The 25,888-nt window shown below is 43.3% G+C and overlaps 1 protein-coding gene across 1 annotated transcript; it reads right to left on the reverse strand.

The window, feature by feature from the left end:
- Nucleotides 1–5: 5 nt before the first annotated feature.
- LOC106563181 (TBC1 domain family member 10A) lies at nucleotides 6–20,264 on the reverse strand. Its single transcript, XM_014128491.2, has 10 exons — nucleotides 19,149–20,264; nucleotides 5,853–5,952; nucleotides 5,298–5,405; nucleotides 5,084–5,190; nucleotides 4,853–4,967; nucleotides 4,680–4,745; nucleotides 3,870–4,059; nucleotides 2,150–2,304; nucleotides 1,514–1,906; nucleotides 6–838 (listed from the first exon to the last, which is right to left on the reverse strand). Exons 1-9 carry the CDS (start codon nucleotides 19,346–19,348, stop codon nucleotides 1,517–1,519), a joined length of 1,431 nt encoding a protein of 476 aa, XP_013983966.1. The 5' UTR covers nucleotides 19,349–20,264; the 3' UTR covers nucleotides 6–838; nucleotides 1,514–1,516.
- Between the last annotated feature and the right edge of the window lie 5,624 nt (nucleotides 20,265–25,888).

A 25,888-nucleotide genomic window follows, 5' to 3' on the forward strand; every position in this document is an offset into this window, starting at 1 on the left:
TAAGCTTTTTGTGCGTATGGAACATTTCTGGGATTTTTTATTTCAGCTCATGAAACCAACACTTTACATGTTGTGTTTACATTTTTGTTCAGTGTGTATACACACACGGACAATCTTACAGAAGACAAACAAAATATTATTGTTAATTCTATTCTTAAAGGGAGTGACCAGGGACAAAGTGCTTCATCTTAGACAAATATAAAATCTATAGTATATTATGTTTTATACTATGTGCAAGTGTGAATCTACAGCAATTTTTATAGAAATCATCCTTTTACCATACAAAAATGTACAATCATTTTTTTACCCAGTTCTTTCATACAGATGTTCCCTTCAGAAACGTCAGCAATTGTAATCTTATCTACAGGTAAATATTTGACCGTGACACACATTTATGTGAAACATAGATGAATGTATACAAAGAAATTATGCCCAGTTAATAAACAGCTATACACAAATAGCTTATACTTCATCAAAACGGCTAGATGAAATCAACATGGCTGAGTATATGAGTGGTCCATCAACTGGCATTCTACCATGTTTCTCCCACTGCATGACACCACACACACACTCAACTCTGTTCTCTGGAGCTCAGCAAAGAATCAAAAACACACTCAGGAATAATTCAGACAGCATGGATCTTACAACACATACTGTATGTCAAAACATCAAATCAACAAGCTTTGGTCTAGTGACAGGAATTGTCCTGCAAATGTTCATTTCCTTATGAAGATGATATACAGATGATTGATTTTCCCTCAACCCGTCATTCAAGTTCTTTCATTGGTCAGGGCAGGAAAATGCCCCCACAGAGCGCTCTAGTGCTCACCAATATAACCTACAACCAGAGAGAAAGGATGCACCAATGAGTGAATGACAATAGCATTAATCTTTATACAGTATGTTGGCAACCTATGTGATTCAAAATATTCTGCTGGGATTACAATTTAACTGAATTGACATTCCCTGTGACTGAGAACTTAATCTAACAATGCTGGATTGGTGTGTGTTGGGAATGTAGTGTCTCATACTACAGTATATATATTAGGTGGAAAACGTAAATAGGCAGTGGTCCAGCCTCCGGATCCAGAACTCTTGGCTAAACAGACTTCATAGTTACGTCATCTGATATTGACTAAGTCTAAGACTTCTTCAGTGAGAAAAGATTGAAATAATCAACTGATATGATTATACAGCCTGCCGCTGAGATCAATTTACCCTCAGCCCAAGTACATGTATACCCGTATGGCCAACTAAACGAAGGTTAGTGCTGCACTCTCCCAACTGATTGAATTGTCATCTCGCATATATGTGTGAAAAACAACTACTACTTGGTCTATGCCAGAGGCTTCCAATTGTTTTAGTGTTTTGCTATGGATGCAAATGGCTATAATGGAAAGGGTCAGTCAAGAGGTAGTGGGACCTGATCATCAGGGCAGAGGTGGGGATGGGTCAGAGGGTAAAGGTATACTGGGGATATGGAGTCAGTGAGCAGTAAACAAGTGACACCTACCTGCTACAGGTAGGTGTCATGCTCTGTGCTGCTCAGGCTCTGATTGGAGCCCAGCAGGGCTGTGTCTTTGAGGAGGGGGGAGGGCTCGCTGGGTTCAAGGTAGGCTGCCACTGGGGTCGGAGAGCTGTTCTTCTTCCCATTCTTCTCCTCTTTGGTCTTTTTCCTTTCCTTGTCCTCCCCATTGCTCTTGGTTGCCAGGGGCGACTCGACAATGATGGTGGGGTTCTGTCTCAGGTCTTGGCGACTGGGCGGCTCGGCAGCCATGATGGCCTTGGCGCCGTGCATTCTGGGAAGGGACTTGCAGTGCAACTCACCCCGGGTCTCCTTCCAGCGCCGCACTGATGCCAGGTGCTCCTTCTCAATGTCCCGCTCTGACACTGGCAGCTCTAGAATCTGGGACAGAGCATAAGGAGTAGTGGTTAATCACATTGGTCTTAGCAGAAATCATGACTGTAATAGTGTTTTATTGAAGTATCACTAGGTGGCAGCATGGTATGTTTTTCAGTTTACACCATAGCCCTTAGCATGCAATGTGGCCATGACAGTCTCGTCATTCTCAAAGTGACAATAAAACATGACACTGAGCATTCTCCAGTATTTTAGGTTTCTGTTCTATAAGTATGGCTGTGGTTGTACCTCCCGTACTAGAAAGCCCTCCTGCATGTAGCGTGTATCTATGGTCTTGAGCAGCTCCATAGTCTCATACTGGCCCTGACACGTCTTCAGCTTGTCCTGGGAGCCCAGCATGCACTTCAACAACACCAGGCCCACCCGGAAGATGATCTTCACTCCTGGACGAACACACACCAGACAGCAGTGGTGTAAAGTGCTTAAGTAAAAATACTTTTAATATGAGCAATAATAATAATAAATATCGGTACTTTAGAATACATTTTTATTACAACTTTCACTTCACTACATTCCTAAAGAAAAAGTAACTTTTTATGCCATACATTTCCCCTGAAACTCAAAAGTTACATGTTGAATGCTTAGCAGGACAAGAAAATGGTCTAATTCACAAACTTATCAAGAGAACATCCCTGGTCATTCCTACCGCGGACTCACTAAACACATGCTTCGTTTGTAAATGATGTCAGTGTTGGAGCGTGCCCCTGGCTATCCGTAAATTAAAAATAATGTAAATGCTGCCGTCTGGTTTACTTAATATAAGGAATTTGAAATGTATATGAAATGTAATGTACTTTTACTTTTTATACTTAAGTATATTTTCACAATTACATTTACTTTTGATACTTAAAAATTATTTGTTTTGAAATCTACTTAGAATAACATCAAATCGATCAGAAATACAGTGTAGAAATTGTTAATGTTGTAAATGACTATTGTAGCTAGAAATGGCAGATTTTTTTATGGAATATCTACATTGGCGTACAGAGGCCCATTATCAGCAACCATCTCTCCTGTGTTCCAATGGCACATTGTGTTAACTAATCCAAGTTTATCATTTTAAAAGGCTAAGACAGAAGGCCAGCGTCCCGGAGTTGCCTCTTCACTGTTGACGTTGAGACTGGTGTTTTGCGGGTACTATTTAATGAAGCTGCCAGCTGAGGACCTGTGAGGTGTCTGTTTCTCAAACTAGACACGCTAATGTACTTGTCCTCTTGCTCAGTTGTGCACCGGGGCCTCCCACTCCTCTTTCTATTCTGGTTAGAGCCAGTTTGCGCTGTTCTGTGAAGGGAGTAGTACACAGCATTGTATGAGATCTTCAGTTTCTTGGCAATTTCTCGCATGGAATAGCCTTCATTTCTTAGAACAAGAAGAGACTGACGAGTTTCAGAAGAAAGTTCTTTGTTTCTGGCCATTTTGAGCCTGTAATCTAACCCACAAATGCTGATGCTCCAGATACTCAACTAGTCTAAAGAAGGCCAGTTTTATTGCTTCTTTAAATCAGAACAGTTTTGAGCTGTGCTAACATAATTACAAAAGGGTTTTCTAATGATCAATTAGCCTTTTTTAAATGGTAAACTTGGATTAGCTAACACAATGTGCCATTGGAACACAGGAGTGATGGTTGCTGATAAATGGGCCTCTGTACGCCCACGTAGATATTCTATAAAAATCTGCCGTTTCCAGCTACAATAGTCATTTACAAAATTAATGTCTACACTGTATTTCTGATCAATTTGATGTTATTTTAAAATGGACCAACAAAAAAAAAGTGCTTTTCTTTCAAAAAGAAGGACATTTCTAAGCGACCCCAAACATTTGAACGGTAGTGTATGTAATGATGAGTATGCCGGCGTGTGTGTGTCTGTCTAAAGAGCATGCCTCTCAGAGTGCTCTCATGTGGACATAATGTAATGTGTGTATGTTTACTGTGTGGAAAGTCTCTCACCCTCACAGAGGAACATGTCCCAGACACGCAGCACGGAGACCCAGGGCAGGGTTCTGGAGAAGGCACACATGAACCACTCCGTCATGTACAGGATGGGGTCCATCTTGTGCTTCTTCAGGTGGCGGTGGGCCAGAGGAGACACCCGCTTCAGCAGAGCAAACAGGATCTCTCCATCCAGCTGGATCGCCTCCTACAGGAGCACACAGGAACAACAGTCAGAAAGGAGAGCAGAGGGGGAGAGAGGCAGGGAGGGGTGAGCGGGAGAAAGAAAGTGTGTGAGAGTGTGAGGGGACACGAGAACAGACTCCTTCCTCTTTGTTAAATCTAATAGTTGCATTATCTGGACCACATTGTCTGGTCACCCGCTCATTCAGGGCATTATGTCATTAGCATGTCACCGTCACAGACAACACGCTACAGGTATGCAATGACAGCAGCACATGCCAGCTAGAGAGCTGGCCCAATAATATGACCTGCAAGCCTGCATTTCAACATGATTGTCACCTCAAATTGTACAGCTTTTATTTTCCAAGAAACAGGTGTTCCTGACAATGATAAACATGCTGAATGAATGTTTAATTTTATTTTAGTGACAGGTAAGCTCTTTGAGTTAACCCATTTAACTGTGTCCCGTATGCCTGATCTTTAAACCCTAGTAAAAGACCTCACCCTGTCACACCCGACAGTCAGCAAATTCTCTAAAGCACATGATCTTGGGTCATTGTATTTTTGTGTCTGTGTTCTTTTTGAGTATAAGTGTCAGTGAAGGAGAGAGAATGTGTATGTAGTTTGAAGTAACGTGCGTCTTACCAGCCCTGCACTGTAGTATCCAGGAAGATACTTCTCACAGATCTGGACCAGACCCCAGAATGCATCCTGTCAGTAAAGCACAAACATAAATTAAACATGACGGTTGGCATATGTATGCGAACTTTATCAGAAAACATTGTCGTGTGAGTAACAGTATGTGTGTGTAGGCTCACCTCAGCAGGCATGTGCATTAGCAGCACAGCAGCAATGGGAGCCTGGGCTTGGCAGTAACCCTCCTCTGGCCGGTGCAGAGTATAGGCCTTCAGGACACGGTACAGGTCCTGCTGCCTAAATACACAGTAAGCGCAATTCAGTTACTAAAAAACAGAGAAAAATACTGAGACAAAGGCACAAGTAACACCAACAGAAACAATGACAAACAACGTCCCATTCACATTGCTTACCCATGGCCTCCTCTTGCCACAAACATCTCATGGAAGGGGAACTGTCTGTGGAGGTCCCTCTCTATCACATCCACCCACTTAGGGTCTCCCGCCTGGCTGTCCAGCTCCTTAAAAAGAAACAGTTATTTACATGCTACACTATGTGTAAAAGTATGAGTGTTAAGTTTGTGTGTGTGTGAGAAACTGGTATTAACGGTGGAGGGTAGTGAGTAACCTCAAATTTGCCCTTGTGCTGCTCCCTCTTCACCTTTCCTCCAGACAGGTAGAGCCACGCCCGGCCTCGCAGAGAGGGGGGTATGCCCTTCTGACAGCGCAGCTTCATCTGGGGATAGAGATTTAGTGCTACGGTCACAGCCACTCATCATTATCATGCACGATTAGTTTAAAAATCATGGGAATTCCATCAGTGTAATAGATTAAAATATCAAGCAAGGGGGACAGGTTGTTCAAGTATGTGTTCAATAACTTTCCTTCTACAGTTCATGACCTAAGGACTTTTCTCCAGGCTGGTTTGTGTACACTGTGTGTGTGTAATAATAAATCAGCTGAGTTACACATTGCAAAACAGGTGGGCTGTGGTGACTGGATTGTGACCTGACAGGTGCATACTGTAGTATCCAAAGCAGTCACTCAACAGGAGTAAAAGGGGTGACACATAACAGCTTGCAAGGCTACCTTAACATGTTTCTAGAAAAGACCAACACAGGAATTTGCTGTTATCGTCAGCAAATGGGATTTGTGTAGATCAGCCAGTGTTTGACTGGCTTACCTTCTTGTGTCTCTTTGCCATCCACTTGTCCCAGTTGTTGAGCATGTCCAGCCATTTGGCCTCCCTCTGCCTCAGCACCTCAGGAGGGATGTTTTCAGCTCTGTGGGAGTCAGGGAGACAGACCGACCCAGGGTCACACTACAGACACATACATCTGTCTCTCTAAACAAACACTCAGGGATGTATTTAGACATGAAAAGCAAAAGGTAGTCAAATGGCCAACCAGATTATTTACATTGACCCCACATCCCTTTGTTTTTACACTGCTGCTACTTGCTGTTTATTATCTATGCAGTCACTTTACCCCTACCTACATGTACAAATTAACCCAACTAACCTGTACCCCCGCACATTGACTCGATACCGGTACTCCCTGTATATAGCCTCGTTATGGTTATGTAATCTTTTTACTTTTTGATTACATTTTTTTTACTTTATTGAGTAAATATTTTCTTAACTCTTTCTTTAACTGCATTGTTGGTTAAGGGCTTGTAAGCGTTTCATGGTAAGGTCTACACCTGTTGTATTCGGCGAATGTGACAAATACAATTTGACTTGATTGTCAACACAGACAACAGTGAAACAAGAGGAGAGTGAGGGAAGGAAGGGCCGGGGGCCAAACAGGAAGCGCCATCCATCACACAGGAAGTTGTCTTGGAGAAAAACAAAAATACAAGCTGCTTCCTGTTGCTTTTTAAAATCATTCGACCAGAGGAGCCTACATTGTTTCTCTTTCAGAAACAACTCTTTCGCTAGAAAACTTGAGCCATATGATCATAGTGTCTGTTGAAACAAGAGCGGAAATTGAAGAAAATATTTAAAAAAGACAAGGACAATGGCTGCCATTGTAGCGCCTCTCCAGATGAAAACAGGAGACTGAGGAGGAGAGCTGGGCTTGTGCTCCTTCCCTCGGAAGAGACAGAGCAGAGGATGGAGGCGAGGACAGTAGAGTCGAGGGCGGTTCAAAAAAGGACCCTCAAGAGGCTGCGTGTGTTTCAGAGGGCCTCTGAGAAAGAGCATCTTTATTGCATCCATCTGACAGACACACCCAGTAACCTGGAACGACTGTGGTCAAATTAGCCAAGGGGGATGGAGGAAGGAGGGGTGAACTGTGTAGATGGCACTGCAGTGGCAGTCTTACGGGCTCCTGACCAATTCTGCTATTTCGTGTTTTTTCCCACTAGTTGTTACTTTTTTTGTAGGTAATGTTTCCACCATCATTTCCAATGCGTGAAAACAGCTTCTGGACATTAGAACAGCAATCACTAACCTCGATTTAGATGAAAAATGTCTACTTCAACGAGTCGGCAGCTCTGGACGTTCTGCTTACTCCAAACCAGGCCCTAATTCCACGACTCGAAAGAAGAAGCGGCGACGAAAGAGGCAGGCGGCATCCTGACGAGACAGGCAAGCAAATAGACCGCCATTGTCCTCTGTTCTATTGGCGAACATGCAGTCACTGGAGAGCAAACGGGACCAGAAATTGTTTCTCAGGGCGGACACAGATAATATACAACGAGGACATGGATAATGTACATATCACTGGTTTTTCTATGCATCGTCAAGACCGGACGGCAGACTCGGGTAAGACGAAGGGCGTGTCTCTTTGCTAACATTAGAGATCGTGCACCAGCTGTTAAGAAACTCTCGAGTTTTTGCTTACCCGAGTTAGAATACCTCATGATAAGCTGCAGACCATACCATTTATTTTTCGTACCTGACAATTTACCAACACGAACCGATGCAGGCACTAAGACCGCACTGTATAGTGCCATAAGCAAACAAGAAAATGCACATCAACAGGGGGCGTTTCTCGTGGACGGTTATTTTAATGCAGGAAAAACAAAATCCTTTTTACCAAATGTTTTACAGCATGTCACCTGTGCAACTAGAAGCAACAAAACTCTAGATCACCTTTACTCCACACACAAACGCTTATAAAGGCCCTTCCTCACCCTTCATTTGGTAAATCAGACCATAACTTTATCCTCCTGCTTACAAGCAAAAACTCTAACAGGAAGTACCAGTGAAACACACACACAATACGGAAGTGGTCCGATGAAGCGGATGCTAAGCTACAGGACTGTTTCACTAGCACAGACTGGAATATGTTCTGGGATGCATCCGATAACATTGAGCTGTTTACCACATCAGTCACTGGCTTCAATAATAAAAGTGCATAGACGAAGTCATCCCCACAGTGACCGTACGTACATACCCCAACCAGAAGTCTTGGATTACAGGCAACAGCCGCACTTTACTAAAAGGCTAGAGCTGCTGCTTTCAAGGAGCGGGACACTAATCCGGACGCATATAAGAAATCCCGCTAAGACCGCCTACGAAACATAACAGGCCAAAAGTCAAGTCAATACAGGACTAAGATCAATTCCTACTACGCTGGCTCTGACGCTCGATGGATGTGGCAGGGCTTGCAAACTGTCACGGATTACAAAGGGAAACTCAGCCGCGAGCTGCCCAGCGACACGAACCTACCTACTAGAAGAGCTAAGTGCCTTCTATGCTTGCTTCGAGGCAAGCAACACTGAACCATGCATGAGAGCATCAACTGTTCCAGATCCTGTACTTCTATGTCAGGCAATGTCAGAGGAAGGTCCCAAAAAATTGTCAAAGACTCCACTGTTCTCCCTGCTACTGCATGGCAAGCGGTACCAAATCAAATTGTATTTATTCGTCACGTGCCAAATACAACAGGACCTTACCGTGAAATGATTAACCAACAATGCAGTTCAAGAAATTGAGTTAAAAAAAGATTTACTAAATAGTCAAAAAAAATAACGAGGCTATATACAGGAGGTACCGGTACAGAGTCAATGTGCGGGGGTACAGGTTAGTCAAGGTCATTTGTAAAGTGACTATGCAGATAATAAACAGCGAGCAGCAGCAGTGTATATCATCCAGGTGGCCATTTGATTGGTTTAGTTGTTCAGCAGTCTTATGGCTTGGGGGTAGAAGCTGTTACCCTAGTGAGGTTGTGGGACGCTAGCGTCCCACCCGCGGGACGCTAGCCAACAGCCAGTGAAATAGCAGGGCGCCAAATTCAAAACAACAAAAATATCATAATTCAAATTTCTCAACCATACAACTATTATACACCATTTTAAAGAAACTTCTCATTAATCTAACCACAGTGTCTAATTTCAAAAAGGCTTTACGGCGAAAGCATAGCATTAGATTATGTTAGGACAGCACCTAAACAAGAACCACACAGCCATTTTCCAAGCAAGGAGAGGCATCACAAAAACAAAGCTAAAATTAAGCACTAACCTTTGATGATCTTCATCAGATGGCACTCATAGGACTTCATGTTACACAATACATGCATGTTTTGCTCAATAAAGTTCATATTTATATCCAAAAAAACATTTTACATTGGCGTGTAATGTTCAGAAATGTTTTGCCTCCAAAAACTTCCGGTGAATGAGCACATCAATTTACAGAAATACTCATCATAAACGTTGATAAAATAAAAAAAAGCTGTTATTCAAAGAATTAAAGATAAACTTCTCCTTAATGCAACCGCTGTGTCAGATTCCAAAAAAGTTTTACGGCGAAAGCACACTTTGCAATAATCTGAGTACAGAGCTCAGCCATCAAAGCAAGCTATACAGTTACCCGCCAAGTTCTGGAGTCAACAAAACTCAGAAATAGTATTATAAATCTTCACTTACCTTTGCTGATCTTCGTCGGAATGCACTCCCAGGACTCCTACTTCCACAATAAATGTTTGTTTTGTTCGATAAACTCCATATTTGTGTCCAAATACCTCTGATTTGTTTGCGCGTTCAGATCACTATTCCAAAGGCATAATGCACGAGCGCAAAACCCTAGACGAAAAGTCAAAAAGTTCCATTACCGTTCGTAGAAACACGTCAAACGATGTTTAAAACCAATCCTTAGGGTCTTTTTATCATAAATGTTCGATAATATTCCAACCGGACAATAGCGTTTTCATTACAGTGGAAAAAGGAACGGTGCGCCTGCGTGACTGCGCAGTAAACAACTCATTGGCCTCAGGCAGTCCACTTGTTGAGTCAGCTCTTATTCTCTCCCCACTCACAGTAGAAGCATGAAACAACTTTCTAAAGACTGTTGACATCTAGTGGAAGCCTTAGGATGTGCAAAATGAACCCTAAGTCACTGTATACTGTATAGGCAACCACTTGAAAAACTACAAAGCTCAGATTTCCACACTTCCTGGTTAGATTTTTCTCAGGTTCTTGCCTGCCATATGAGTTCTGTTATACTCACAGACATCATTCAAACAGTTTTAGAAACTTCAGAGTGTTTTCTATCCAAATCTATTTTGGGCACGCTTTTCATCCATAATTCCAAATGCTGCCCCCTACCCTAGTGAAGTTTTAAGGAGCCTTCTGGTCCTAGACTTGGCACTCCAGTGCCGCTTGCCGTGCGGTAGCAGAGAGAACAGTCTATGACTTGGGTGACTGGAGTCTTTGACAATTTCTTGGTCCTTCCTCTGACACCGCCTAGTATACAGGTCCTGGATGTCAGGAAGCTTGGCCCCAGTGATGAACTGGGCCATATGCACTACCCTCTGTAGTGCTTTACGGTCAGATGCAGAGCAGTTGCCATACCAGGCTGTAATGCAACCGGTCAGGATGCTCTCAATGGTGCAGCTGTAGAACTTTGAGGATCTGGGACCCATGCCAAATCTTTTCAGTCTCCTGAGGGGGAAAAGTGTTGTAGTGCCCTCTTCACAACTGTCTTGGTGTGTTTGGACCATGACAGTTTGTTGGTGATGTGCACCAAGTCTGGAACCAACAGGACCCTGAACAGCTTCTACCCCAAGTAGTGATGGGAAGTTCAGCTCTTTTTACCGACCTTGATCTTTTTAGGTCGTTAGATCAAAATAATAAAATCATTCGACTACTGATTTTCAAATGAATGCCCAGAGCACGCAGGACCGCCTACCGGTGAACGATGAATTAAAAACTTGAGTCATGATTCTACAGGCCTCTCGTTCACTTGTCCTTCACCATAGCGGCTAATTTGTTCTGTCATTTGTAACTGACTTGTAAAAGTGTGCTTTAAACAATGTACATTTGTTGATTGCTAGGCATACAAATAAGATTATTTCTTGATACATTTGAGACGAGATCTAGTTGTGGCCGCAACCAGACTAGACTGTGAATGACACGCAATGCATAGCTTGACTGCCGTGAGAGTGATTCGCTCAATATCGTTTGTGAACTGCAGCCCCCCAAACGATTCGTTACCGAGTTTAAGTTTGTTGAGCAGAGGCTGTGTATGTTTTCGTTCTACAAAGTTGTGTCCATCATAACATTCAATAATAAATTAATTGCATTCATTTTTGCACCATGCGATCAATTATCAGTTCTAAACATGTATTTTTCTTCTCTATGCTGCCTGCAGCATGATCGATTTTCCCTAGCGGACATGATAGACAGTTGCTGGTCAGAGCAAGTCTCCAGAGGCGCTGAGCCGGACGACCATGTATTTATCCTGCTGCAGAATTAATTGCGGCCAAAATGAATGACTAAAATGAATGAATCACAGAGAAAAAACTAATCTTGACTCCCGAGTCAACAAAGAGTCGTTCAAAAACAACAAATCACTCGTGAACTGCACATCACTACCTCCAAACCATAAGACTTCTAAACAAGATTCCTAAAAAGCTACCACCATTTACCCTTTTTTGCACCAACTCTCAATGACTATGCGCACACACACTAGACTCTACCCACAAATATACTGTACTTACACCAGCACACAAAAGCTGAGACGATAAACTGAAAATGATCGACAACGACTATACCAACCACTTATCGGGGGCATTTTGCTGATATCGTTCACTACGATAAGTAGCCTATACTAGAGAAATATGGGTGACTTAAAGGGAAAATTGAAAGCTAAACATTCAAAGTAGTAGTTTAAAGGGTAAAAAAAAAACTGTAGTTTAGTTTACATTTAATGTTGTTCATTTATCGTTCAATTTATCATTATGGCATTAATTGTCAATTTATCGCAATATGGATTTTAGCTCCATATCGCCCAGATTCAACACACTTTTTTGGACTAACTCTCCTGCACTGACTATGCACACACACCCACACAATACGCGCACACATGCATATTGACACTACACACACACTTTCCACATTTGCTGTTGCTACTGTCTGTTATCTATCCTGTTGCCTAGTCACTTTACCCCTAACTATATGTACATATCTACCTCAATTACCTCGTACCCCGGCACATCTACTCTGTACTGGTACTCCCTGTATATAGCCATGTTATTTTGATTGTTATTCACTGTGTATTTATTCCTTGTGTGTCTATTTATACACTGCTCAAAAAAAAAATAAAGGGAACACTAAAATAACACATCCTAGATCTGAATGAATGAAATAATCTTAAATACTTTTTTCTTTACATAGTTGAATGTGCTGACAACAAAATCACACAAAATTATCAATGGAAATCCAATGTATCAACCCATGGAGGTCTGGATTTGGAGTCACACTCAAAATTAAAGTGGAAAACCACACTACAGGCTGATCCAACTTTGATGTAATGTCCTTAAAACAAGTCAAAATGAGGCTCAGTAGTGTGTGTGGCCTCCACGTGCCTGTATGACCTCCCTACAACGCCTGGGCATGCTCCTGATGAGGTGGCGGATGGTCTCCTGAGGGATCTCCTCCCAGACCTGGACTAAAGCATCCGCCATCTCCTGGACAGTCTGTGGTGCAACGTGGCGTTGGTGGATGGAGCGAGACATGATGTCCCAGATGTGCTCAATTGGATTCAGGTCTGGGGAACGGGCGGGCCAGTCCATAGCATCAATGCCTTCCTCTTGCAGGAACTGCTGACACTCCAGCCACATAAGGTCTAGCATTGTCTTGCATTAGGAGGAACCCAGGGCCAACCGCACCAGCATATGGTCTCACAAGGGGTCTGAGGATCTCATCTCGGTACCTAATGGCAGTCAGGCTACCTCTGGCGAGCACATGGAGGGCTGTGCGGCCCCCCCACAGCATGACTGACCCACCGCCAAACCGGTCATGCTGGAGGATGTTGCAGGCAGCAGAACGTTCTCCACGGCGTCTCCAGACTGTCACGTCTGTCACATGTGCTCAGTGTGAACCCGCTTTCATCTGTGAAGAGCACAGGGCGCCAGTGGCGAATTTGCCAATCTTGTTGTTCTCTTGCAAATGCCAATCGTCCTGCACGGTGTTGGGCTGTAAGCACAACCCCCACCTGTGGACGTCGGGCCCTCATACCACCCTCATGGAGTCTGTTTCTGACCATTTGAGCAGACACATGCACATTTGTGGCCTGCTGGAGGTCATTTTGCAGGGCTCTGGCAGTGCTCCTCCTTGCACAAAGGCGGAGGTAGCGGTCCTGCTCCTGGGTTGTTGCCCTCCTACGGCCTCCTCCACGTCTCCTGATGTACTGGCCTGTCTCCTGGTAGCGCCTCCATGCTCTGGACACTACGCTGACAGACACAGCAAACCTTCTTGCCACAGCTTGCATTGATGTGCCATCCTGGATGAGCTGCACTACCTGAGCCACTTGTGTGGGTTGTAGACTCCGTCTCATGCTACCACTAGAGTGAAAGCACCGCCAGCATTCAAAAGTGACCAAAACAGCAGAACCGCTATAATTTCCACCTGTTGTCTATTCCATTTGCACAACAGCATGTGAAATTTACTGTCAATCAGTGTTGCTTCCTAAGTGGACAGTTTGATTTCACAGAAGTGTGATTGACTTGGAGTTACATTGTGTTGTTTAAGTGTCCCCTTTATTTTTTTGAGCAGTGTATATATTTTTTTTATCTTTATCTCTGCATTCTTGGAAAAGGACCCTTAAGTAAGAATTTCCCTGTTACACCTTTGGTTTACAAAGCATGTGACAAATAAAATTAGATTTGGAATTATACTGTGTCATTGTCCTCATTATAAGCAGCCTCTGCTTTTTCTCAGCGATGAATGAAAATAGGCTACATAAATAAAATATAACCTAAGGAGAGGCACAGACCTCTGACATATCACGCATACAAGGCAATGGAACATACACAGATCCATGAACACACAGATACCACTGTTCTGTCACAGTGGCAGCAACTGTGGTAGCCATAGCATCATTAGTCAAAGGACAACATGCCCTTTCCCTTCCAATGGAGGAAACCAAAACAGCCAGAAAAGCCTGCTGCAGAATGCACAACAAAAAGACTTAACAATAATAATAAAAGACAGTTTGGACAGGCTAAAACTAACAAGCTCTTCGCCTAAGAGGCTCTGACAGGTCCACTTTGTTTTGACTTTTTACATTTATTCTAGGGACTGCCTTGCAGTCATTAGTCTACATCCAACAAAATGGGCAGAACACTTAGGCCTGCATTCTCTTTCAAACTCCAGCAGATCATATAACATGACAGATAGTAGGACATAAAAACCCCAGAGTGAAAGACAAGAGGTCACTCATGCCGTGCAAACAGCAGTGCCTCACACAAGCACCTGCTTTACAAGGTAGACAAATACCAGGTAGTACAAAGGGCTGAATGCAGCACACAGACAGTGATTGGCATTAGCCTGTCTGCACTAATTCAGACTATCAGATTACAGTCATCCCGGGTCGGGGGTGATCTCAGGAAGCTCTAGGTAAACAGGGACAGGTGCAGTCCAAATACTATCATTTTGAGCAATCGCTCTCAAATACAAAACACCATACAAACAGTTCAGTGCTGGGATGTGGCATGCTTTTTATCACATCCTGGCACTCTAGGGGGAGGGGCCTGTCATTGGTGGGGGAGGAGCAGCGTCTGATCTCTTCCTACTTCTCAAAGGAAATGAATCCTCAGACAAAACAGTGGAACACTTGCCACAGCCTGTGAAGGACAAAGAAAGCAGGTAGCTCTGAGAACATTCCCCTAGTTCTGTTCCCCCCCCACTCCTACTCCTGGTGCTTGTCAACCACTCACAGGGGACCTAAACACAAGAGAAATGCACATCACAATAGGTTGTATGTAGAGTCAGAAGACGTTTGTTTGGACCAAGTGGTGACACATCAGGCCGGTATTCTGTTTTGCAGGAAACCAGCGGCACATGTTGAACTCAGTGGCTAAAAGCCATAGTAGTGTAGAAAAGAAAATGGCTATGTCCGAATACCCATACTTGTGTTCTAAATAGTAGGCTTTTTGGGCATGCAGGAATTTTAATCTGATCCAAAAGTCTTCTTAGACTCAACAACTCTGAATCAATTATCAGCAGACAAAAAAAATTATCAATAAAAACAGAGACATTGTTAAAAAATTAACGCGGAGGAAAAACACCAGGAAAGGACGGCTTTCCCATAGAATTCCATTAAACATTTTGGGACAAAGTAGAGCCCCTTTTACACAAATGACAACACACGTCACTCAATTCAGTGCTTCCTAGTTACATGTATCAAACAGTTATTAAAGTTCTATTAAAACAAGGAAAATCTGGAGAGTCCTCTGCTGATTACAGACCCATAACTTTAATAACTTTTGACAAAATAATAACAAAGCTCATAAGCAATAGAATGGCAAAAGTATTACCCAGACTTGATACATATCAAACAGGGCATATTAAAAATAGACAAACAAATAATAGACAATAACATTTCAGTTTAATACAATATGCTACAAAACAAGGTATAGATTTATCAATAATGGCTGGTGAGGCCAAAAAAGGTTTTGACCGTATTGAATGGTCTTTGCTATTCGAAAAACATAACATTTTATATACATTTCAAAAATGTAGTATGCTTTAAAGGGTAACTCTCGACCCCAATTTCAGCATTTACCCAACCCCTTCAAGTAAAATAAAAAATGCATTCAGGTGAGAAGTTGTGGGTGGGGGGAATTGCTCATAAATATTAAGTTTGGGGGTGGGTAAACAGTTGTACCTGATCCCAACACTTTCTCACTAAATCATACCAGAAGTCCACCGGCACCCTCTGATAACCAAATTATGTGCATCGTGAGCAAATACAGCTTTGGACCATTACCACACATCTATTGCCACTTCTGGTGTAAGTTCAAATCCTTGAAAATGTGGACTCACGTGTATTGCGGAATTGTGTTTGGAAGTGCAATCATCACCTTAAATTAAAATTAGTGTCTCAAATCAATCCAACCTGCATTTCAGTACACAGTAGCTATTTTTCCAGTGGTCAAATTAACTCCGACTGATCTTGGGTACTGTTAAAATAATATATATACTACCAGGGTTACCCCTCTCGCAGGTAGACCTTCACTTTTCAGAATTAAAAGTGTTTGGGCACAGGATGAATATTGTAAATAATGGGATTAAAACTCACAACCATTGAATTAGTGGACTGCGCCACCAGTCGGGAAAAACATAAGACGAGTTGACATGACCACCACTGTCATCTATTTCTTTTTAAGATGGATGTAGCTACCACAGGAGGTAGGTGGCACCTTAATTGGGGAGAACGGGCTTGTGGTAATGACTGGAGTAGAATCAATGGAATGGTATCAAATACATCAAACGCATAGTTTCCAGGTGTTTGATGCCATTCCATTTGCTCCGTTCCGGACATTATTATTAGCCGCCGTTCAAAATTCCCAGTTATTCAATATTCACAGTTAAGAAGTTTCATGGTGTAGTTATTATAGGAATTATGATGCGTCTACTATTTCTCTCTATACCATTTGTATTTCATATACCTTTTGACTATTGGATGTTCTAATAGGCACTTTAGTATTGCCAGCATAATCTCAGGAGTTGATAGGCTTGAAGTTACAAACAGCGCTGTGATTCAAGCATTGCTAAGAGCTGCTGGCAAACGGAGTAAAGTTTGAATGAAAGCTCACAAGCCTGCTGCTGCCTACCACCGATCAGTCAGACTGCTCTATCAAATCATAGACTTAATTATAATAAACACATAAATTAGGAGCTTTTGGTCATTAATATGGTCAAATCCGGAAATTATCATTTAGAAAACAAAACGTTTATTCTTTCAATGAAATACGGAACCCTTCCATATTTTAATCGAACGGGTGGCAACCCTAAGTGTAAACATTGCTATTACATTGAAGGTTGTGCAATGTCATAATTATGTAAAATTCTGGCAAATTAGTTTGCAACGAGCCAAGCGGCCCAAACTGTTGCATATACCCTGACTCTGTGTGCAATGAACGCAAGAGAAGTGACACAATTTCCCTAGTTAATATTGCCTGCTAACATGAATTTCTTGTAAATAAATATGCAGGTTTAAAAATATATACTTCTGTGTATTGATTTTAAGAAAGGCATTGATGTTTATGGTTAGGTACAGTCGTGCAACGACTGTGCTTTTTTCGCAAATGAGCTTTTGTTAAATCATCAGCCATTTGGCGAAATAGGCTGTGATTCGATGATAAATTAACAGGCACCACACTGATTATATGCAACGCAGGACAAGCTAGTTAACCTAGTAATATCATCAACCAAGACGAAGCTGCTCTTCCTCCCGGGGAAGGACTGCCCGTTCCATGACCTCGCCATCACGGTTGACAACTCCCTTGTGTCCTCCTCCCAGAGTGCTAAGAACCTTGGCGTGATCCTGGACAACACCCTGTCGTTCTCCACTAACATCAAGGCGGTGACCCGATCCTGTAGGTTCATGCTCTACAACATTCGCAGAGTACGACCCTGCCTCACACAGGAAGCGGCGCAGGTCCTAATCCAGGCACTTGTCATCTCCCATCTGGATAACTGCAGCTCGCTGTTGGCTGGGCTCCCTGCCTGTGCCATTAAACCCCTACAACTCATCCAGAACGCCGCAGCCCGTCTGGTGTTCAAACCTTCCCAAGTTCTCTCACGTCACCCCGCTCCTCCGCTCTCTCCACTGGCTTCCAGTTGAAGCTCGCATCCGCTACAAGACCATGGTGATTGCCTATGGAGCTGTGAAGGGAACGGCACCTCCATACCTTCAGGCTCTGATCAGGCCCTACACCCAAACAAGGGCACTGCGTTCATCCACCTCTGGCCTGCTGGCCCCCCTACCTCTGAGGAAGCACAGTTCCCGCTCAGCCCAGTCAAAACTGTTCGCTGCTCTGGCACCCCAATGGTGGAACAAGCTCCCTCACGACGCCAGGACAGCGGAGTCAATCACCACCTTCCGGAGACACCTGAAACCCCACCTCTTTAAGGAATACCTAGGATAGGATAAAGTAATCCTTCTAACCCCCCCCTTAAAAGATTTAGATGCACTATTGTAAAGTGGTTGTTCCACTGGATATCATAAGGTGAATGCACCAATTTGTAAGTCGCTCTGGATAAGAGCGTCTGCTAAATGACTTAAATGTAATGTAAATGTAACCATGTGTAGTTAACTAGTGATTATGTGAAGATTGTTTTTTATAAGTGTAATGCTAGCTAGCAACTTACCTTGGCTCCTTGCTGCACTCGCATAACAGGTAGTTAGCCTGCCACACAGTTTCCTCGTGGAATGCAATGTAATCGGCGTCCAAAAATGCCGATTACCGATTGTTATAAAAACTTTAAAATCGGCCATGCCGATTAATCGGTTGACCTCTACTTTACAAGGCAGCAGTACCCAGCCGAACATAACACACATTGGTAAACAAAATGAGAAAGGGAAAATGCCATACAACACAAAGGCTGTCAAGTCTACATGGAAGCAGATTATGTACAATATGTTACAAATTCCAATTTGTTGTGGCTAACGCTAACTAGCTTTTGGAGTTAGGGGTTAGGGTTAAGATTAGGAGTTAGGTTAAAGGGTTTAGGTTAGGGAAAAGGTTAGCTAAAAAGGTTAGAAGATGGGTTCGCTAACATGCTAAGTTGTTGCAAAGTAGTAAATTGTTGTTAATTAGCTAAAATGCTAAAGTTATCCGTGAAGAGAATCGAACACGCAACATTTGGGTTACTAGACATTCGCGTTTTAGGTCTTAAATATGTAACCATACCAAACGTAACATAAGTTTATTATGTTACGTCTAGTCTATGAGACCAGCCTGGAGAGTAACACTGAGCAAGAGGAAGAAATGTTTACGTTGGCCTCCAGGGATAACAAATAACAGGCTACTGATTAAAATATGGATGGCATATTAGAAAATAACAAACAGTAAAGTGGTGTGTGAAGTCAGATGACAAGGGGTCAATCAGGTGACTAATCTGTAAGAAACTTGTTATGACAACGTCTTGACAATTTAGAACAGTTATGTCTGTCAGCAACAGACGAACGAGCTAGCTGGCGACGTCATTTTTTATGGAAAATTCTAAACAGATGGGTCATACTTACGAGTGTTCTGAATATTGTTGTGCACCCCCAATAAATCCATATTTATCCGTCTGTCTCTCACTGGTATAGGCATTTAGTTCCGAGTCCGAGCCGAAGGGGTTGCCTTCTCCATCTGTCAGTGCCAGACTTTCTGTCGTGCCCCGCAAACTTTTGTGGGACTCTGCTGACTTACGTCCATTTCCTGGTTCTATTTTTGCCATTTAAACCACTATCACTAGCTCCCTCTAGCTTACTTCTTCAAATACAATTAGTCAACTAAACCTCCCATTATTTAATTGTAACTTTAGCTAGGTAGCTAGTTTTCGGTAGTCCAACATCTTGTCATAAACTGACCATAGCATCGTTGCAGTTAAATCAGTAACCTAGCTAGCTAGCCTTAATCAAAGCAACTAGCGTATGCTAATAAACGTTAGCTCGCCAACCAATTAACGTTAACGAAAATAAAAACAGAAAGTCAGAATCAATGAATGGCAACTAGATAGCTAGCTAAACAAGCTAGCTGGCTATGTTAGCCGACCGCTAGCACTGCCAGTGAGAAGCATGCCACTAGCTGTTTAACAACAACAGCACCGCAAGTCAAATACAAAAATCGGTATACTTCCAATGACTGGTCAGCCCGATAAAACCATTGAAATCAAATGACAATCAATCTCTCACAGGACTGGCACGTCTAAAGAGTTGATGCACAGACAATAAAGATAACCCAGATATGTCACAGTTCTACACGTCTTCTTCTTCGGTGGGGTTTATCAGCGGTTGGCATCCAACGTTAGAGTGCATTACCGCCACTAACTGTACTGGAGTGTGGGCCAAAGACACGGAAATAATAAATCCTACCTGACAGCCCTGTTGCTATTAAAAAACACAACAACATATTTGAGACTATATCTAAGGAAGTTTTACTCAATAAATACTTTAAACTAATTCCCTGTATCCCTATCTTCCTCATACGAGATCTCATCCTCTCTCTTTACCTCTGATACTGCCCACACTGTAGCAACACATGCTCCACAGTATCTGTTTCCTGGCAATAATAACACTTTCCTGTTGGATACTTTCCTATCACATTTAAAGTCTTATTCAACCGGCTGTGTCCCACCATTAATCTTGTAAAAAAATAGTCTCCTCTCTTCTGTCCCATCCTGTACTTGAAATAAATGCCTGCCCTTAGTATCTCTACTCCACTGCTCCTGCCATCTCTGCACCATCACTGTCTATATCAGGCTTTTTGCCTCTGCCTTGCTCATTAAAACTACTAAGTGCTTGTTCAGCCAGTACATCAACTGCCTCGTTCCCCTCCACCCCCACATGGGCTGGGACCCAATCAATCTTATCTGCATACCCATTTGTCTAATCCTGCCATGGGTTTGTTGTACCTCATAAAGCAGGTCTTGTCTGCTACGTGTGCTAAAAGACTGCAGACTCATCAACACTGCACATGAATTAGAGCAAATAACTACTCTCTCTGGCTTGACTTCCTCCATCCACTGCAAGGCCAACAGTATAGCCATCAGCTTCACCAAATATACAGTGCCTTCAGAAAGTATTCAGACTCCTAGACTTTTTCCACATTTAGTTATATTACAGCCTTATTCTAAAATTGATTAAATAAATACAAAGCCTCAGCAAACTACACACAATTCCCCATCATGAGAAATCAAAAACAGGTTTTTATAAATGTTTTTATAAAAAACAGAAATACCTTACAAGTATTCAGACCCTTTGCTATGAGACCTTGAGATGTTTATACAACTTGATTGGAGTCCACCTGTGGTAAATTCAATTGATTGGACATTATTTGGAAAGGCACACACCTGTCCAAATAAGGTCCCACAGTTGACAGTGCATGTCAGAGCGAAAATCAAGCCATGAGGTCGAGGGAATTGTCTGTAGAGTGATTGTGAATAATGATGCCCGAAGGAGATGGCCGCCATTTTATGATCCCGTAACCAATTGTGCTATTGTTTATGTTTTTTCACGTTATTTGTAACTTATTTTGTACATAATATTTCTGCCACTGTGTCTTATGATCGAAAAGAGATTCTTGATATCAGGGCAGCGATTACTCACCCCGTACTGAAAGAATTCTTCTTCTTCAATGAGTCGGATGGGAAGGATTTACTCCAGACACCCGAATAGGCCCTCATCCCCGTCATTCACAGGAGGAAAAGATGGAGATATCGTGGACGATGGTCCGAGTGCCTTGTAAGGATCCGTCATCTAGAGGGTAATCTACCTTCCCCATCGATCCTATTAGCCAAAGTACAATCAATCGCTAATAAAATAGACAAACTACAAGCACGTATATCCTACCAACGGGACATTAAAAACTGTAATATCTTATGTTTCCCCGAGTCGGGGTTGAACGACGACATGATTAATATACAGCTGGCGGGTTTTAAGCTTTTTCGGCAGGATAGAACAGCGGCCTCTGGTAAGACAAGGGGCGGTGGCCTATGTATATGTGTAAACAACAGCTGGTGCACAAAATCTAAGGAAGTCTCGAGGGTTTGCTCTTCTGAGGTAGAGTATCTCATGATAAGCTGTAGACCACACTATTTACCAAGAGAGTTTACATCTATATTTTTCGTAGCTGTCTATATACCACCGCAGACCGATGCTGGCACTAAGACCACACTCAATTAGCTGTATACGGCCATAAGCAAACAGGAAAATGCTCATCCAGAGGCAATGCTCCTAGTGGTCGGGGACTTTAATGCAGGGAAACTCAAATCACTTTTACCTAATTTCTATCAGCATGTTAAATGTGCAACCAGAGGGAAAAACACTCTAGGCCACGTTTACTCCGCACACAGAGACACATACAAAGCTCTCCCTCACCCTCCATTTGGAAAATCTGACCATAATTCTATCCTCCTGATTCCTGCTGACAAACAAAAACTAAAGCAGGAAGCACCAGTGACTCGGTCAATAAAAAAGTGGTCAGATGAAGCAGATGCTAAGCCACAGGACTGTTTTGCTAGCACAGACTGGAATATGTTCCGGGATTCTTCCGATGGCATTGAGGAGTACACCACATCAGTCACTGGCTTCATCAATAAGTGCATCGATGACGTCGTCCCTACAGTGACCGTACGTACATACCACAACCAAAAGCCATGGATTACAGGCAACATCCTCACTGAGCTTTCAAGGAGCGGGACTAACTCGGAAGCTTATAAGAAATCCCGCTATGCCCTCCGACGAACCATCAAACAGGCAAAGCGTCAACACAGGACTAAGATAGAATGGTACTACACCGGCTCCGACGCTCGTCGGATGTGGCAGGGCTTGCAAACTATTACAGACTACAAAGGGAAAAACAGCCACGAGCTGCTCAGCGACACGAACCTACCAGACGAGCTAAATTACTTCTATGCTCGCTTCGGGGCAAGTAACACTGAAACATGAATGAGAGCACCAGCTGTTCCGGATGACTGTGTGATCACGCTCTCCGTAGCCAATGTGAGTAAAACCTTTAAACAGGTCAATATTCACAAGGCCGCAGGGCCAGATGGATTACCAGGACGTGTACTCCAAGCATGCACTGACCAACTGGCAAGTGTCTTCACTGACATTTTCAACCTGTCCCTGACTGTGTCTGTAATACCAACATGTTTCAAGCAGACCACCATAGTCCCTGTGACCAAGAACACTAAGGTAAACTGCCTAAATGACTACCGACCCGTAGCATGAAGTGCTTTGAAAGGCTGGTCATGGCTCACATCAGCATCATTATCCCAGAAACCCTAGACCCACGCCAATTTGAATACCGTCCCAACAGATCCACAGATGATGCAATCTATACTGCACTCAATACTGCCCATTCCCACCTGGACAAAAGGAACACCTATATGAGAATGTTCTTCATTGACTACAGCTAAGCTAAGGACCCTGGGACTAAACACCTCCCTCTGCAACTGGATCCTGGACTTCCTGACGGGCCGCCCCCAGGTGGTAAAGGTAGGGAACAACCCATCCACCACGCTGATCCTCAACAGCGGCCTCTCAGGGGCGCGTGCTCAGTCCCCTCCTGTACTCCCTGTTCACTCATGACTGCATGGTCAGGCATGACTCCAACACCATCATCAAGTTCGCCGATGACACAACAGTGGTACGCCTGATCACGGACAACGATGAGACAGCCTATGGGGAGGAGGTCAAAGACCTGGCCATGTTGTGCCAGGACAACAACCTCTCCCTCAACATATCAAGACAAAAGAGATGATTGTGGACTACAGGAAAGGAAGGACCGAGCACGCCCCCATTCCCATCTATGGGGCTGTTGTGGAACAGGTTGAGAGCTTCAAGTTCCTTGGTGTCCACATCACCAACAAACTATTATGGTCCAAACACACTAAGACAGTTGTGAAGAGGGCACGACAAAGCCTATTCCTCCTCAGAAGACTCAAAAGATTTGGCATGGGTCCTCAGATCCTCAAAAGGTTCTACAGCTGCACCATCGAGAGCATCCTGACTTGTTGCATCACTGCCTGGTATGGCAACTGCTCGGCTTCTGACCGCAAGGCACTACAGAGGGTAGTGCGTACGGCCCAGTACATCAAGTCAAGGTCCAAAAGGCTTCTTAACAGTTTCTACCCCCAAGCCATACGACTCCTGAACAGCTAATCAAAGGGCTACCCAGATCCCTCTTTTACTCTGCTGATACTCTCTGTTTATAATCTATGCATAGTCACTTTAACTCCACCTACATGTATATATTACCTCAATTACCTCAACTAACCTGTGCCCCCACACGTTGACTCTGTACCAGTACCCCTTGTATATAGCCTTGCTTGTTATTTTACTGCTGCTGTTTAATGATTTGTTACTTTTATTTACTTTTATTTTATTTTACTTATCTATTTTTTACCTAACACTTAAAAAAATCTTAACTTCTTAAAGCATTGTTGGTTAAGGGCTTAAAACGAAGCATTTCAATGTAAGGTCTACACCTTTTGTATTCGGCGTGTGTGACAAATACAATTTGATTTGATTTGATAGAGCTCCAAGACAGGATTGTGTCAAGGCACAGATGTGGGGAAGTGTACCAAAACATTTCTGCAGCATTGAAGGTCCCCAAGAACACAGTGGCCTCCATCATTCTTAAATGGAAGAAGTTTGGAACCACCAAGACTCTTTCTAGAGCTGGCCGCCCGGCTTTACTGAGCAATCGAGGGAGAAGGGCCTTGGTGAGGGATGTAACCAAGAACCCGATGGTCACTCTGACAGAGTTCTAGAGTTCCTCTTTGGAGATGGGAGAACCTTCCAGAAGGACAACCATCTCTGCAGCACTCCTTAGTAAGAGGCACATGGAGTTTGCCAAAAGGCACCTAAAGACTCTCAAACCATGAGAAACAAGATTCTCTGGGCTGATGAAACCAAGATTGAACTCTTTGGCCTCAATGCCAAGCGTCACGTCTGGAGGAAACTTGGCACCATCCCTACGGTGAAGCATGGTGGTGGCAGCATCATGCTGTGGGGATGTTTTTCAGAGGCAGGGACTGGGAGACTAGTCAGGATAGAGGCAAAGATGAACGGAGAACAGTCCAGAGAGATCCTTGATGAAAACCTGGTCCAGAACGTTCAGGACCTCAGACTGGGGTGACAGTTCACCTTCCAACAGGACAATGACCCTAAGCACACAGCCAAGACAACGCAGGAGTGGCTTCGGGACAAGTCTCTGAATGTCCTTGAGTGGCCCAGCCAGACCCCGGACTTGAACTCGATCGAACATCTCTGGAGAGACCTGAAAATAGCTGTGCAGCAACGCTCCCCATCCAACCTGACAGAGCTTGACAGGATCTGCAGAGAAGAATTTGAGAAACTCCCCAAACACAGGTGTGCCAAGCTTGTAGCGTCATACCCAAAAATACTCGAGGCTGTAATCGCTGCCAAAGGTGCTTCAACAAACTACTGAGTAAAGGGTCTGAATACTTATGTAAATGTGATATTTAGCTTTGTATTTTTAATAAATTAGCAAACATTTCTAAAAACCTGTTTTTGCCCTGTCATTATGGGGTATTTTGTGTAGATTGATGAGGGGAAGAAACAGTTTAATACATTTTTGAATAAGCCTGTACCCTAACAAAATGTGGAATAAGTCAAGGGGTCTGACTACTTTCCGAAGGCACTGTATACAACCAAATTATCTGTAATACGTTTCCTGACTGACACCCCACATTCCTGCACTACAAATGCTGACCCAGTGCATCCTGTCCTTGGATCTTTTGAACCATCTGCGTAAATGGCCACAAAATCCTGATACACAGTATCCAAACATCTCTTAAACAAATCAGATGGATCAACGCCCTTCCTATCTTTCTGTAGTCTCTCCAACACTTCTAGATCCACTACTGGAGGTGGGAGTAGCCATGGTGAATTTATAGGAATAGCTACCTTTGGACTAAACTCCCTTCCATAAGGTCCCATCTCTTTCGCCTAGGTATTACCCACCCACCCACCCACCCAAAGCTTGTGTTCTGTCCTCGCTGATGTTCCCAGCATGCCTGTATAATCCCTTTCACAGGATGAGACACCCCATGTCCATGTAGGTTGACCCAATATTCATGCCAGCTGCTGTCTTCTAATATGCAATGGCATATCCCCCATCTGCATCTGTAGTTCAGCCACTGGGGAGGTCCGAAATGACCCACTACATATTCTGAGTCCCTGTATGACATCTAGCCTTTCCAATGAGGTCCGGGCTGCCGAACCATACGCTATACTTCCATAGTCTA

Source organism: Salmo salar, chromosome ssa11 (genome assembly GCF_905237065.1).
Source record: "Salmo salar chromosome ssa11, Ssal_v3.1, whole genome shotgun sequence".
In the NCBI taxonomy this organism is placed as follows: domain Eukaryota; kingdom Metazoa; phylum Chordata; class Actinopteri; order Salmoniformes; family Salmonidae; genus Salmo; species Salmo salar.

What these genes read in the sequence shown, in the direction of transcription:
- LOC106563181 (XM_014128491.2), bottom strand. Translation starts at nt 19,348, where the DNA reads ATGGCAAAAATAGAACCAGGAAATGGACGTAAGTCAGCAGAGTCCCAC. An exon ending in CAACAATATTCAGAACACTC is followed by an intron (nt 5,953 to 19,148) that starts GTAAGTATGACC and finishes TGACTCCCACAG; the next exon opens with AGCTGAAAACATCCCTCCTG. An exon ending in TAATGCACATGCCTGCTGAG is followed by an intron (nt 4,746 to 4,852) that starts GTGAGCCTACAC and finishes CTTTACTGACAG; the next exon opens with GATGCATTCTGGGGTCTGGT.